The following is a 17,261-nucleotide window of genomic DNA, read 5'->3' as shown; positions in this document are numbered from 1 at the left end:
CACATCCCAGCATGCCCATCACAGTTTTAGCATGCCCTAACAGCAAAACTGTGGAAGAGCATGCTGGGATATGTATTTCCACAGTACCTGGAGTGCCACAGGTTGCTTACCCCAGCTCTATGGCATTACATTTGTGTTTTCTCAAAAAGGTACTATTTAGATAGACAAGACTCTGTTAGAAAGTATATCTAACCATCTTTTAGATGAAGAACTGGGAGTATAAATGCTACAGACTTTGAAATGCCTCCACTTAATAAAAGAGGTCATCTTTTTAAAATGATTAAACTAATAATTTTTCTATAATGCCCGCACTTTCAAAGGTAACTCATCTTACTACATGTCGCTAGCTATACTTCTAACTGCAGTTCAGCGATAACCGCTAGCACTAATTGCTGTTCCCACAGTCCCTGGAACACTATGCTATTTACAATGTGCTATATCATGACCGCAAATTACAGCATTTGCTGAAGAATGTATTATCATAGTAATTAATAGCTAGCAGGAGAAAGTAGGAAAGCCAGAAACCAGGAAATCTAATAAAGGCTGTAAATATAATAATTTATAGCTATGGCAGAGACATAGAAAGTAAGATTATACTGTATATATTAATAGCAGAAGGACGACTTTTATGAGTGACATATTTCTATGATGCCGTTGTCTGAGCAGGGCATATCATATACCAAATTATAGGTTCTAGTCTGTAGATTTGTAGAATAATATTGGTGTTGTAATTTGTTGCTTCACTGCGGAGTTAAAATGTCCGCCCGCCATTTACAATACATCACCATTGTGCTCTGGAAAATGTGACAGTTGGTGAACTCTCTCTGTGCACCTGCTGGGTGACCTGGAACATGTGACCTGCTGGGTAGTCTGTAAACTGTGACAGTTATTTTCAGCCACATACTGTATATCAGCGCATCTTGCGGGGACCTCAATCACCGACTGCTGTGTTACTTCATTATTCACTTCACTTCGCATTGTTTACACCAAACATGCCTAGAGGCCGGCCTCGAGGACGTCGATGTGGTAGAACCCTTACAGGTCGCCCAGAGCAGTTCAAAGATCTTAGACAACATATAACAAGATCAACTCATACTCCGCTTACAATGCACATGACATATTCGTCACAATACTACTCTCTGGGTCCTATGAACGTGCAATGTGTGAACTGTGGTGCCCTACATTTCTTGGGAGAGGAGATTAAATGGCCATTTTTCAGGTTGCTTTTACAATGGAAAGGTTACATTGCCCACCATATTTAGCAGGACTTTTTATGACAAAATTACAGACTCATTATCTCCATAATATCCTCAGTAACTAATATCCATAATAACCTCCATAACTAAGGCGGTTAATGCCGGGATTTCCTGATATCTATTATTTTGAAGAAATAAAAGCTACTCTTCAAAGTAAGGCGGAAATGTAAAGCAAAACTTGGACAACATTTAAAAATGATATTAAATGATACTTCTCCTTCTAAGATGTGTGTAAGCACATACATGAAAGTGAGAAAGTGCATGGAAGGATGACAGAATTTCAGACCACCATGTTACTACAATAGAAGTACGCGCACTGCTGTTATAAATGACTATTAGCGTAAAAAACAACTATGAAACTAACGTGATAATGAGTCTAGCTGCCGCTTCCTCAGATGCATGTGGTACTGCCAGTTATTAAGAGCATTGTCCTGTTTCTGAGACGGTCTGAACGTTTCCTTTTTCTGTTCAAGTTTTCCTTTTCCATCATGTATTCCAAGAAAATCAAAGTGTTGGGGCTCTGGTATAAGCTGAGCAACCTAAGCACATAGAGAATGTAGATTAATAGCTAGTTAGCACAAATATTCTGCCTGTAGGGATATTCAATATATCATCAAGAAGTATTATATTTTAAAATTACATATTTTAAAGGCTATACTAAAACTATTCCAAGAAAGGGTAACTAGAATAATCTGCCTCAGGATCATAGTAAACATAAAGGGCTTGGGAAATAAAACTCACCTGCAGGTTTCCTCTTGCTCTAGCTTCTCGGTTCAGTTCCTGCAGACTCCCCAGGATATTATGCAGCTGAAGCGGACTATGTGTGTCACACAAAGGTACTTCTGCCCCTAAAACAGGATCTGGGTTAAAACAATTTTGAAGAAATGGATTTCTGGTAACGTCAATTACTGAACATTGAATATGCAAAGGATTGCAAGATAACTGTACCTGGCAAATATTTTATTTAGAATTTCTTTCACTTTTGGTATTTAACCTAGAGAATTGTTTACACAAATAGACATTTTTAGATGACCAGACTAGATGAATCCATAGTCCTTTAGCAGTTGTATGTCTAGTGAATAATGTCATTTCAATAATTTCAAAATGATCACAATATTTCCTGTAATTATATGATGAACAGTCTGTTGCTGAGTAACCGGATGTCCAAATTCTTATTCTGAGAGCAAAGTAGACAATGCTACAGATGATTATGGGGTTTGTGTATCAAGTAGTGAAAAGCGTGGAGAAGTGGACTAGTGGAGAAGTTGCCCATAGCAACCAATCAGCTCCTACCTATTATTTTATAGACTTTACTAAATGCTACTTCAAAGCTGATTGGTTGCTATTGGTAACTTCTCCACACTTTTCACTGCTTGATACATAAGCCCCTTAATTTTTGGTATTTTGTTACAGAAGTAATGTTGGTATATGCATAACGCCTGAAAATAATATCTTTATAAACAAACAGTGAGTGCAGACATCAGATCGGTGTTCTCTAGAACAATTATAAGGGTGATTTAATATACTCTGGCTGTCCCAGCTATGGACCATATCCAATTCGAAAACTTTTTGCACTCTTCAACTGAACTTTTCGTGCCAGCCGTTTTTCATGCAATCCTATTGCAAAAGAAACAAGACGGCATTCGCCTGAAAAATTTCCTTGGCGTTAGCGGTGAAAAGTGCAGGTGAAAATGGGGAAATCTGCCTGTACCCTCAAAAGAAGTAAACTAATATAGGGTAATAGTGTACAAGTGTATTAGTGGCTAAAATCAAAGGGTTTGGATTTTTAAAATTGTGTGAAATGGCTGTTATATGCACTTTTCTCTAACAGTTAAAAACAATGATAGAAAGCAATATATTTTGGGAAAAAATAAATGCTGTGGTTAAATTGGGGGTACATTAAAATGGGTGTAAGTATGTTTTTTTGTCATAAAAGTGCAAAATATTAAAAATACACCTGTCACTTGCACCTGCAATCCCAAATAGATCTGACCCATCCATACAGACCCCAAAATACCTACCCCACTACTTTAAACCCATTTTCCACGTACATTTTCACCCCAAAAATAACATGACATTATTGGTCGAATTAAGCTAATTAACATTTTTTTTGCCTAATAAGTCATTGGGGAGGGTGTCCAAGGGGTTCTGAACCAAGTCCTGACATTTTTAGCCAAAAATTGAGGTTTTGCAGAACTTTACACTTGCTCTGAGATGGTGAAAACTTTTTGCCGTTTTTGACTATAAAGTATTCGCATCTGCGAAAAGCCGCGGCTAATAGGATATTGCGATACGCATGTTTGTCGAAAAACTTTGCACAAGTGTAAACTTTTTGCACAATTGCGGCTTATCTTGACTAACTGGATATGGCCCTAAATCTTATACAGATGTGTCCACATACATCTAGCCTCCTTGTGCGTTAAACATCATTTCTTTTTTATATCTGCATGCAAAATGCTATGTTACAGTGTCAGCGGCTGTAACACTGTAACACAGCATTTTGCATGCAGATGTAGCCGCAGTCGCACACTGAATATAGGCATGTCGCATATCATTTTAATTAGCAGAAGCTACTTGTGCATCGTATTCACATTGCTTTGTGAATAAGATGCATTTTAAGGTAAAAAGTCACAGGAAAAGACGCTCTGCGCTACCGAGATGCACGGAGGTCACGCGTTATGTGTAACGAGACTAGGATAAATGTATGTGGCCACATATGTAGCTTTATCTTGACTAGCTTAAGCATCTACCTGAAAGGGCCTGGCCTTTGGTTGCAGACTCCGGTGGTCCTGGACGAGCTACAATCAGCCGTCTCTTTTTACTTTGCTCTTGATCGTGAGGTTTCCGAATTAGGATAAGGCTTGTACCAGGAGTTTTCTGTTCTTCTTTGGGGTGTCTTGGAGGATGAAGCTATGAAATATGAAATGAAAGAATATTTGGCACGGCAAGTTGCAAAAAAAATACTGTAAACCTCCCAGAAATGCATAATGGCTTTTTTCATATGAAACATTTCGGAAGAGGAAAAACCCACATAATAAAACTTTGCTTTTATCGCTTTTGACATCAATTCCCCCAGAAGAAGTTGAAATCAAATGTTGGAAATGTTCTCAACTAAAATGCCATATGAATTTATAAGTGAGCTGTGGCTGTCAAATCTCAAAAATCACCAATCTCAAAATATCACAGTCTGCCCTTCCTCTATCCCTGCACCAAATGTTTCCTGCCCTTCCTCTATCCCTGCACCAAATGTTTTCTGCCCTTCCTCTATCCCTGCACCAAATGTTTCCTGCCCTTCCTCTATCCCTGCACCAAATGTTTCCTGCCCTTCCTCTATCCCTGCACCAAATGTTTCCTGCCCTTCCTCTATCCCTGCACCAAATGTTTCCTGCCCTTCCTCTATCCCTGCACCAAATGTTTCTCGCCCTTCCTCTATCCCTGCACCAAATGTTTCCTGCTCTTCCTCTATCCCTGCACCAAATGTTTCCTGCCCTTTCTCTATCCCTGCACCAAATGTTTCCTGCCCTTTCTCTATCCCTGCACCAAATATTTCCTTGCTTTCCTCTATCCCTGCACCAAATGTTTTCTGCTCTTCCTCTATCCCTGCACCAAATGTTTTCTGCTCTTCCTCTATCCATGCACCAAATGTTTCCTGCTCTTCCTCTATCCCTGCACCAAATGTTTCCTGCCCTTCCTCTATCCCTGCACCAAATGTTTTCTGCTCTTCCTCTATCCCTGCACCAAATGTTTCCTGCCCTTCCTTTATCCCTGCCCTAAGGGCCTGATTCATCACGGATCGCAACTGCAACAGCGTACGCAGATCAGTCGATGGTGGGTACAGTACATGCATATGCACCGCAGTGCACGTGCATAATTTAGCATTGTGATCGCACTGCGATCACTCACGCAGATACAAATCCATCGAGTGAGTGACGGGAGGTCAGCATTTAGGGGTGGTGATGGGGCAGTGGTTGTAGAAATGCAGGCGTACCAGTCCGTTTGAACGCCGTTCATAAATAAGCAACTGCGACGGCATACGCAGCTTGAGTACCCACTGCATGCGACGAGGTGAGCAATTTCTGAGTAAGGTCACACCTGCTGTATTTCTGCGTGAGGGACTGATGTTCACGATGTATACGCAGGACTGCAAAGTATTACGGATGTGAGATAGCAGTAGTGAGCGTCTCTATGCTGGCTGTGCAACAGCTCTGCGATTGCATTCATTAGCACATTATTGCAGCAGACCTGGGAGAAGATCTTCGCAATAGCGATCCGTATTGAATCAGGCCCTAAATGTTTCCTACCCTTACTCTATCCTTGCATTAAATGATTCCTGCCCTTCCTCTATCCCTGCACTAAATGTCTCCTGCCCTTCCTCCATCCCTGTACTAAATGTTTCCTGCCCTTTCTCAATCCTTGCACTAAATGATTGCTGCCCTTCTCCTATCCCCACACTAAATGTTTCCTGCCCTTCCTCTATCCCTGCACCAAATGCTTCCTGTCCTTCCTCGATCCTTGACCCAAATGCTTCCTGCCCGTCCTCGATCCTTGCACTAAATGTTTCCTGCCATTCCTCTATCCTTGCACTAAATGTTTCCTGCCCTTTCTCAATCCTTGCACTAAATGTTTCCTGCCCTTTCTCAATCCTTGCACCAAATGTTTCCTGCCCTTCCTCTATCCTTGCACCAAATATTTCCTGCCCTTTCTCTATCCTTGCACTAAATGTTTCCTGCCCTTTCTCTATCCTTGCACTAAATGTTTCCTGCCCTTTCTCTATCCTTGCACTAAATGTTTCCTGCCTTCCTCGATCCTTGCACCAAATATTTCCTGCCCTTTCTCTATCCTTGCACTAAATGTTTCCTGCCCTTTCTCTATCCTTGCACTAAATGTTTCCTGCCCTTCCTCTATCCTTGACCCAAATGTTTCCTGCCCTTCCTCTATCCTTGCACCAAATGTTTCCTGCCCTTCCTCTATCCTTGCACCAAATGTTTCCTGCCCTTCCCCGATCCTTGCACTAAATGTTTCCTGCCATTCCTCTATCCTTGCACTAAATGTTTCCTGCCCTTCCTCTATCCCTGCAACAAATGTTTTCTACCCTTCCTCTATCCTTGTACCAAATGTTTCCTGCCCTTCTCGATCCTTTCTCTGGGAGCGTGATCACTTCTCTCCACCATTATGTGCCTCTGCATGTGCTGCAACTACTTGTGACCTCCATCCTCTGCTGGGTTGCCTGCCCTGGTGTGCGCTTCAGCTTCCCTCTCCAGGGCTGTCTGATGTTTCTGCCTGAGGACCACGCGAATGCATCCCGGCAGGCTGCTGCTCCCGTCCTGCTGCTAGTGCTCCAGGTCTCCTTGGAAGCTGTACCGCCTTCTGCCTTCCCCGTTGTCTGCAACTGCTCTACCTTTGGTCTCTGGTGCAGAAGATCTGTGCTGCCCTCGGCAGGTCCTGGTGACCCCCCCTCTGCTACCTGTCTTCTAGTCCTGCGGCTGCAGCTGCCTCCATGGTGACGCATGAGCGGGTGACCCCACAGGCCAGTGTCCGGGTCCCTGTGGTGCTGATCACCTGCCACCAAGCTACTTCTACACAACTGCAGCAGATCTCTGACTTTGCAGTGACTTCACTCTTCAGAACTGCTATAGGGACGCCAGCCTCTGAGTTACCTGGGTGAGTCACTGCTTAATTCTTCACTTTCTCCTGTTACTGCTGGAGATTATAAAGGGTCCACTCACTCTGGTTCCCCACTTTCTATAAAGCACTGCCTGCTCATCTTAGAGTTCTCCATATCTGGGACATTGCTGATTACTATACAGACATTTTGTTCTGGCCCCTGAGCAGGACCCCTCACCGGATCCTCAGCTACAAATTGCCTGCATTATTTAATCACTGTGACTGTTGTTTTTTGTTGGGGGTTGGGGGCTTTTCCTTTTAAACTCCTGTTTGCTCGAGGCTACAACCCTGTCTTTAACTCCTAGGCACTCAATAGCTCTCTTTTTACGTCACTTTACATTATCTGCTGCTGCCATCTGCTGGGTATACAGTAAATTTCTCTTCTGGACTATTTTGGTTGTCTTACTCTAGCCACCCTAGCTTGCTTGTGTAAGATCCATCTTATGGGAGTGTCATAGGCATGTTTGTGGCATGCAGACGGAACTGGGACCCCTGTTTTAGACAGAGCTTTTAAACCTAGTGTGGGGTAGGTGTAAGTGCAGAGACTACTGAAAGAAGCTGAAGACAGAAAAAAGTTAGCATATAGGACTACCAAGGACGTTTGTACTTGCGTTAGATTTCAGTCTGAATCAGAATCAGCAACTTTATATTTAGTGTTTTAAGTAAACTCAGGCACGTCTAATATTAAAATCTATTAATAGAAACTCACAATATTTATTAAAGATGAATGATGTATATGCAAATTATCTAGAGATCATTTCTAGAGAATTGTTCTTTCCGAAAAATGCTTATACATGAGATAATGTTAGGCATAACTGTACAGCTGCGGAGGAAGTGACATCACAGAGTTGTCTTGTTGTCATTAAGACCTGTGGTTATAAATGAGCAATTCCATTGGCAACGGAATCACTTTTTTACTGTAATAAACTCTATTCATAATACAACTGCCACCGCTAATGTGAACAAATCATCATAACCCAACAGCCCACAATAAACCCCATATATGATTCTATCAAAATAGCTTAAGTGTTATCTTGTGTATATAATTCTTGATAAATCAGGCTACTTTCAAAGTCAGTAACAGAATCACCATTCATGAGGAATGTTACTAGGTGTGTATACAAAATTAATAAATTCAGCTTCCAGAATTAACTCTAGATTTTTACAATTTTAATACAAGATGGGGACATCGAGGGAATACATCTACATAAATTTGGTAAAAGTATGAAATTTTCTGTAACCTGGGCACATTTCTTTAATAAAGCACTGTAATCATCATGCTGTGGGTAATAATTAGTAAAGTGTACTGATTACAGTACATTTGCTACCTACTAATGCAACTACTACTACTTCTATTCCCTACTATGTTTTACTAAATATTTAAGGAAATACTTAAATGACAATACTTGGTATGTATCAACATGACTCAATATGTGGAATATTTGTGAATAAAAGTTGAAATAAACATGCAAACATAGACTCAGATAAATAAAAGTGCAAATGAATTATATCAACTACAAATAGGTACATTCAAAACAAAATCAATACTAATAAAGTAGTACTTTCATGAAATATAGCCTTTACTAAGCCTCTGGAACAGGAGGACTAAAATAATATTGTCCCCTGTTATTGATGTTGGGGTGTTGCAACGACTTTAATACTTGTGTTTCATCCACCCAACATTTGTCCTCTCTTTGTGGGAAAATAAATACAAACTATTGAGAATAATATTAAAATACTCTTGTTCAGGATTATTTAAAAAAAAATTACTCAGCACATGGTTCATTGCAGCCCATGCAATCAATGACTGAGATTAGCTGTATAAATGGTGGCACTTGCTCGTTAGATCTACTCCGGGCATAGCCAGAACTTTGTGGGCACCAAAGAAACATTTTTGAGGGATCCCTTTCCCATACTTCTAGAGAGACACCTCTCTCCACAGTCATTGATCATTCTATGCCAAATAATATTGTCCTAGTTAATTTTATGCACCATACAGTAATAGTGCCCTAGTTAATTTTATGCCCCATAGTAGTGCCCTAGTTAATTTTATGCCCCGTAGTAATGCCCTAGTTATAATACACAGTGCCACCAGTTCATATTATACCACATTGTATTGCCGTTCCAGCCAGGAGTAAGGGCCGTGGGGCTAGCCAGGAGCAAGGGCCATGGGGCGGCAATGGTGCTGATCACAGAGCCTTTGGCTTCTGTGCGACGGCACTAGTCGCTCATAGCTAGTTACGGCCCTGAGGGTAGGCTCTAATAATCACAGTGGAACATCCGAGCTTCTTTACCAATCTTGATTTGGAGCTACATTTGCTTCCTTTGTCTTGAGTCATCCTGTTTCCTAAGATTGCTAGCCATGTTACAAGTAAGGCCCTCACTACTCTTCATTTATAGTACATACATACATTTATTCTATATCCCTCATATGCCATTGTGCCCAGATCTGCAGAGCACTGTGATGCCTTACATATTAACAACAATCTGAATAATATTAGCTACGTATATTACGTATATTAGATACTTGCTAGCATATTGGCTAAATTAGATATATATATATATATATTTATATTTATAATGCAGAACCTGGGCACACACTTCGCAAAACATATTAAATCTACGGGCTCGAATTACTATCCATTATTTTTGCAAAGACAACGAAGATCGGCCGCTATGATCGATTGATTTAAAGCAGCAACAAGAATAAATGCTAAACCAGGCATCTATTTCTGCTGTCACTTTAACTCTGTTAAAGCTGCCTATCATCGTCGGCTTTGAAAAACTGATGGATATTAAATTTAGCCCTACATCTTAGTTTGATTGCACGTGTCTCGCTAGAATGCCTTTTTAAAATTGCCCGATCATTACACTTTTGTAGTGCTACCCCTGAAATTACCAGGGCACTTGTGAGGTCTGAATATAGAGTGTGAATATTATTTCAACAACAGCAGGAGAAGCACAGATTGCATAAACCTCATTACATGACAAACTAGTATCTTACCTTCTCAAGATCCCCGAGTTTAATTGCCAGCGCCTGAATTTCATCTCCTTGCAGCACACTGCTTGCAGTCGGCTCTGCTTGTTCTTGTGCTGGGGTGGAAGACTGTTCAAACCCCTTCAACTTCTTTTTCTCTAGAACATAATAAGAAGATCATATTTCCGATTACATTTGGGACAATAATTCATGTGAAAGAAGATAATCGAACCAACCTAATGTTGCTGTTAGAGATACTTTACACAAGAATTTATTTGTAGCATTATAGAGAATTTGATAAATGTCTTTGTTAAATTGATATAAATAATATACTTGAAATAACTGAAATTTACACTTGACTTAGTTGGCAAAGTATGCTACGAGGGTTGTTCAAAAAGTAATGCTTAAATGCTCACAACTCAAATTTTATTATAGATACAGATTTGAAAATTTGCAGTAAAATACTTTGAAGTCTTAGTAACAGAATGACTCTACTCAAAAAATTCACCATCTGCCCTCAAGCATTTTCTCCACATCTCAACCCAAGCTGTGAATTCACTTTGGAAAAATTCCAGTGGTTGGTGTTTGACCCAGGAACGTATGGCGTTTTTAGCAACCTCTATGTCTTCAATATGTTGACCCCGTAGACAGTATTTGAGAGGGCCAAACAGAAGAAAGTCAGAAGGGGCCAAATCAGGAGTGCATGGTGGATGTGGCATTATTGCCCACCCCATTTTGGCAATGGCCGCAGATGTTGCCATCGAAGTGTGAGGTCTGACATTGTTGTGGTGTAAGATGACATTTGACAGTGGAATTGTTGACCTTTTTTTGCGTATGGTTTCTTTCAGCTTCTTAAGTGTAATAATGTATCAATCACTGTTGATTGGTTTGGTTCCAAGTAATCGATGAAAATAACACCTCGGCAATCCCAGAAGAATATGGCCATGACTTTGTTTACGGATCGCTATGATTTAAACTTTTTTGGCCTAGGTGAACGTGGGTGTTTCCATTGCTTTGATTGGGCCTTTGTTTCTGGTTCACAAAGGAATATCCAGGTCTCATCTCCTGTAATGACATTTTCCAAAAATGTCTCAGGGTTGGCTTCAAAGTTGGTCAAAAGGTCATTGCACACTTCCACTGTCTGGGCCTTATAATCCCTGGTTAATTGCATTGGAACCCATTTAGCACACACTTTGCGATATCCCAAATCATTGATCAGTGTTTCTACAGTGCCATGGCTACATTCAAATTCATCACTGATATCTCTGATGGTCACACGACGGTCTTTCTGAATCCTGGCATCGACTTTTTGTCTGTTCTCTGCTGTCACTGCATTTGATGGTCTGCCACAACGTGGTTTGTCGCACATGGACGCTTCATCCACCTTCTGACATTGCTATAGTCATTTGTACACTCACCATACACTTTTTTCAGTCTTCTGTGGATTTCTGTAGCACTGCAGCTTTCTTTTTTCAGAAATACAATGACGGCTCTTTGTTTCATCTTGGATTCCATGGTATTTCTTGAACTACCTAAACAAAACTACATATATAGTTAGCAGACATATTAAACTACAAACTGACAAAGTTTCAAATAAATGTTGCTTATTATTTCAGAGTTATGAGCATTTAGGCATTACTTTTTGGACAACTCTCGTATTTGTCCAATTTTTTTGCTGACAGCTTCTTAAAGTTGCAGTACCAGCAAGTAAACATGTGTTACTTAGTGCAGATCCAAACAGAAACTGGGTAAAGTGATAATAGATTGTAAGCTTGCGAGCAGGGCCTTCCTACCTATATATCTGTCTGTAATTACCCAGTTTTGTTCTATTAATGTCTACAATTGTAAAGCGCAATGGAATATGCTGCGCTATATAAGAAACGGTTAATAAATAAATAAAAAATAATACAAATACCAATCATAAGCCACAATCACAGGATTACGGCTTGTGATTGGTCCTCCCGCTGAATCGTTTCATTTAATTTAGTTAAAACACAAAACGTACATATGCTCTCTCAGTTTGGTGGGTTCACTGATGCAGGTAATGGTCTAATGCGGGGGGTCCTCTAGGCGTGCTTGGGCAGCCTTTTTAAACTGACAGTATAGTTTCAAGGTCCCTTTCCATCAATTTAGTATGACAGAAGTTCACAGGGGAAAAGCTTCATCAACCTGACCGGCCAGTATAAAAAAAAGAAACAAAGGCCTAGCCAGGCAGGAGATCCAACTCCAGTGCTGGACTGCAGCAATAGAGAGACATACCTCCTGAAGGGATTGCAGGAGCTGAAGTAAGATTTGGGGGGGGGAGCAGACTCCCTGGGTCAAAGTTCTGCTTGGCGCACTCCACCGTGAGGTCCGTCCGGGACCCCAACCACTCCGTTAGGCATCACAGTCCAATTGCGACCCCTCTGAAGTTTTCCTCCAATTCCATCCAGTGGAAAGCCATGAACAGGCTCCCTGGGTCAAAGTTCGGCCCACACTACACTACACCAATGGGAGGTACGAATGGGACCTCAACCCCCTAGTATGTCTTCTGGGATCCAATGTTACCACTCTGTGAAGTTTTCAAACAAATTATGTGATGTTGTTCAAATCCATGTGGAAGGAACAGAAGAGGTTCCCCGGGTCAAAGTTCAGCCCAGCCAACTCCGTTTCACGGTACGATCGGGACCACAACCCCTCCATTAGGCATCCTAGACCAATTGCCACCCCTCTGTGAAGTTTTCATCCAAATCCAGAGTGGAAGTCCCAGAACAGGCTTCCCGGGTTAAAGTTCTGCCCAGCATATTCCAACGGGAGGTCCGATTGGGACTTCAAGCCCCTAGTATGTCCTCTGACATCCAATGGTACCACACTGTGAAATTTTCGTCTAAATCCATCCAGTGGAAGGACCAGTTCCTGGGTCAAAGTTCTGCCCTGCGCACTCCACCGTGAGGTCCGACCGGGACCCCAACCACTCTATTAGGCATCCTAAACCAACTGCTACCCATCTGTGAAGTTTACATCCAAATCCATCCAGTGGATGGCCCAGATAAGGCTCCCAGGTCAAAGTTCTGCCCAGCATCCCCAGTTCAAAGTTCTGCCCAGCATACACCAACGGGAGGTCCGACTTAGACCTCAACCCCCTAGTATGTCTTTTGAGATCCAATGTTACCACTTTGTGAAGTTTTTGTCCAAATCGATACAGTGAAAGGCCCAGAACAGGCTCCCCGGGTCAAAGTTCTGCCTATGGGAGGTCCGACCGGGACCCTAACCCCCTAAAACCTGGCTAGGATCCAACTGGACGCATTTTTATTGACTGGTCTGTTACATGCGAGGTGTCCATTTTAAGTACAGTCACTAACCCAATCGGTGCAGGGGTGTCCGAATGCATAACCGGACAAACAAACCAATGAATTTGATATTGAAGATGCAAAGACACCAACTGATCACATAGCCAAGGTACATTTACTTTTCTTTTTTTTTTTTTTTAAATACATGTGTTCTTGAACATTTTGGGACCATAAAATTATCTATTTTTGGAAAAACTTACTGTACAGAATTACTGTCTACTTGAGCGAGGAATACAATATTAAGTAGAATATACACAGAACCAAAAATCTTATCACTGTATCTGAATAGAATACCAAGTATATGTTGTTACCCTGTATTTATGTACATAGAAGAGCACATTACCATCTTAAGTCCCGTGTCTGGCTTTCACCGTCGGGATTCAGATCGGCTGCATGCTGTCCGCCGGTCTGCAAACTACATCCTGTTCTGTATAAGTATGTATCCCCAACATCCATGTACCCCTCATCATAGGAGCTCCCACCATTATTTGTTTCCAGTCCTTTACTGAGGACAGGGAAAATTACATTAACAGACTCCTATGACCTCTTGAAAATACAGGGAATTTGCGACCATACCCTTGAAATAGAATTGAGATTATAACGTTGAAGGAAGTCTTTTTGTTTTATTTTTTTTTTACATTTTCTAGGACACCTTGGACTGAGATGAAAGTTCTACATTCCAGACCCCATTTCTAGCAAATGTAGCAGTGTCCCAGGGAAATAGGCCCTTTATTATAACACCTTGGCAGCCACACTGCTTGTATAGGCTGAAGATTCAAATCTGTGCTCAGTATGTGCCATCAGTATATATTGTTTATTTAAGCCAGCTCTATGTTTGGGAAATATTATTTCTTCCCACAATAACTTAACTTATTTCTTCTCATCTTTTGCTTTGAGCATCTTCTTATTCTGCCGTCTGCTGCTTTGAGACTTTCTTCTGGGCTTTACTAATAGATTCTTCGAGAAGGGTCTCTTATATGGATCAGTTTCTGATTTCTGACTGGTTAACACTGTAGCCTCAACCACAAGTGATTGGGAATATGATAATGATTAGCTCACCACACATAGGGCCTGATTCAGCAGTGCACGCCAGTGCACTTATGAACGCAGATTCACGATGTTCGTGAATCCACGCAGGCGCATTACCCATTCTGCGCAGACTGGCAGTGATTGACAGTCTGCTGCCATTTGTGGATGGGGAGGGAGCGGCAATGGCCTCCGTTTCCTGATTACACTGGATCAAAAAAGAGGACTAGAATTTTTTTCCCCAAAATGGACAACACCTAATCATAAAAGGATTAATGGCTTCCACCATGGTACTCTCTGGATTACGGGATGTAGTGAATAGGCCGGCGGACGGGATGCCGGCTGTCGATATACCGATGCCAGAATCCCGCCGGCCGGCAAAATGCCGAAGCCGCTAACCCAAATGAAATCAGGATACTGGTGTCGGCATCCCGACTGCCGGAATCCCAAACGAAAGATCCGGGGTAAGTATGCACGTTAGCCCGGGGAAGGGACGGGGTTTAGGGACCCCCGGGGGGAAATTAGGGTTAGGTAACCCCTTGGGAAGGTTAGGGTTAGGCTGCACGGAGTGGGGGTTAGGGACCACCGGGGCGAAGTTAGGGTTAGACACCCCCTTGGGAGAGTTAGGTTTAGGGTACGGGAAGGGGAGGTTAGGGATAGGTACCACCGGGGACATGTTAGGGTTAGGCATGTGTGGCTTTCCAGCTGTTATTGAATGACAATTCCTTGCATGCATTTCCATGATGAGACTTGTAGTTCCTCAACATCAGTAAAGTTACAGGTGATTTAAGCCTACCCATGGGAGACAGAAAGAAAAACGGATATGACATTGTCAGCACTGGAGATCATGTATCCTACCCTATGCTACACCAGAATGCAGGGTTGTCTTAACAGCAGTGTGGGCCCTGGGCAAAGCAATGTACTGGGGCCCCTACCTACCCATTCACAGGAAAAAAAATTATATGGTCAATAAAATTAAACCCTCCTGCATGCCCATCAGACCTCCCACACATGCAGAGAGACTCTTTCTGACTGGTCTGAAGCCGGCGGATGAAGTGAAACTGGGACTGAGATGAGTACTTGTCATAGGGGGGTGAGTGGGGGGGGGGGGGTAGATCAGAATACAATTCACTGGCGGCCGACTTATAAATATATCACAAATTTACCAACTGCCTGCGGCTACAGGGGAGTGGGTTGGCGGGCCCCTACAAGCTTCGGGGACTTGGGCAACTGCACAACAACCCCAATGGAAGAGATGGCCCTGCCGGAATGGTCAGATAAATACCTCAGCACTAGGCTGGTGTAAGTATTCCATTCAATAACTAAAAACACACAATGTATCAGTCCTGCAGCGCTGCGATCCCAAAGCTTGCTATGTGGAGAAACAGAGTGTTCGCTAGCACACACTACACATTTACAAAACGCATAAGAAAACCTGATATGTCATACCATAGCAGCCAGCTGTTATTTTGAAACATGTCACTTGTGTAGTGGGAAATATAGCTATAGCAACTGCACAAAACATTTGGTGTGTGTATAGGGATCTAGGAGAAACAGAGTTTTAGTCAAACATGACCAAGGGGACTAAAAAATGTGGTCAACTAGTTATTTTCAGAGAGTTCCTGCATTTTAGATTATCAAAGTCATATCACAAGGGGATACCGCAGCGGACATCTCTGGTATCTGCTGTGGTCCCTCTTCTTTAAGCTTGCAAAAGCAGTTCCCATAAATACTATGGGGTCTATAAAAAAGTCAAATTTATCAAATTCCCTATGGGCTACATGTATGAATTATTTTTTGGAGAAGAAACCTAAGGATTTTGCTTCGTTAACTTGCACTTGCACTCATAAAGCCCAATGACCATGCATGTGCATTAAACAAACCGAGTTTGAACTTAGAAGCTGTGATAGTGTTAAGCCTGGCCTGGCCTGGCCAAACTGTACAGCTGTCCAGCTGTTGTGAAACTACAAGTCCCAGCATACCCTCCCAGTAATCAGTTGGTAAAGCATGCTGGGATTTGTAGTTTCACAACAGCCAGAGAGTCACATGTTGGCCAGATCTGGGTAAGCCAAGATTCTAAACAGGCGCAATATGTAACAATATGGAAAGCTTATTTTCAGAGCCACACTGCAATACCTCATAAATAAACCACAAGTGTGTAAAAGATGTACGATATAGGGATGGCAATTTTTTTTTAATTAATATTCTATATTACACGCAAAGTTTGCCATCATTATCATGGAAGGAAACAATAACCTGCTGTTTCCATTATTGTATATTTTATCAACAAAACGTAAATGTGTCCAAAGAAACCAGCGGCTAGTTATCAGATGTGCAGCTGTATCACAGTACTGTCATCTATTAGAAGCAGCTATAAAATATATAGAGCCATCCCCAGTTATGTGTTCCGGCGCTGGTGTCTGCACAGCACTACCACAATCTTATAGCACAGCTCTAATAGACATTGGTTACCCGGGGGGGTCCTCGACCGAGACTCCTTCTTTCCCGGTTTGTGCGCCATGCTCCCGTCCTTACAGTGCGTGCCTATGGCAACGGTACACAAGTTTTCAGTTCTCCCCCTGTCACTAACATAAAGTCAATAAACTACAACTACCAGCGTGCTATGCGCACTACATCTCGCGAGATATAAGTTAATACTAATACTATTATAGCCGTCCCACTCCCAAGTCCCGCCCATATGGAAGTAGTGTGTCGTGACTAGTGTCCCCTTGTGGTAATGTCTAAATCCCCTTCACCCTGACGTCATCAGCCAGTGTCTAGCGTCATTCCCTCCCCTTGTTGGTGCATGGAGGTAGGGGAGGAAATGTAGCGTAGTCAAATACAAAAAAATGATAAGGAGGTGCACAGCAAGAAAATGTACAGGGTGGGGGAAGGTCTAGAACGAGGTGCTTTTCAGGACCTCTGATGCCACAACCACGTGACCGGCGACAAAAGGGGAAGGGGATAAAAGGGGGAGCCAGAAGTTTCCCCTCGCAGGCTCGGCACGGG

The 17,261-nt window shown here is 42.2% G+C and overlaps 1 protein-coding gene across 1 annotated transcript in view; it reads right to left on the bottom strand.

Annotated features, from left to right (window-relative positions):
• MYCBPAP (MYCBP associated protein) overlaps positions 1-16,796 on the bottom strand; it is an 82,173-nt gene extending 65,377 nt beyond the window's left edge. The window contains exons 1-5 of the mRNA XM_088482713.1: positions 16,725-16,796; positions 9,925-10,055; positions 4,007-4,166; positions 1,998-2,104; positions 1,621-1,795 (exon numbers count right to left, since the gene is read on the bottom strand). Coding sequence (XP_088338839.1) covers positions 1,621-1,795; positions 1,998-2,104; positions 4,007-4,166; positions 9,925-10,055; positions 16,725-16,773 — 622 coding nt within the window. The 5' untranslated portion in view covers positions 16,774-16,796. The remainder of the gene's footprint in view (positions 1-1,620; positions 1,796-1,997; positions 2,105-4,006; positions 4,167-9,924; positions 10,056-16,724) is intronic.
• Between the last annotated feature and the right edge of the window lie 465 nt (positions 16,797-17,261).

This window comes from Taudactylus pleione, unplaced genomic scaffold, assembly GCF_031769625.1.
Source record: "Taudactylus pleione unplaced genomic scaffold, aTauple2 ptg000290l, whole genome shotgun sequence".
Classification (NCBI taxonomy): domain Eukaryota; kingdom Metazoa; phylum Chordata; class Amphibia; order Anura; family Myobatrachidae; genus Taudactylus; species Taudactylus pleione.
This window is presented reverse-complemented; position numbering and strand designations above follow the sequence as displayed.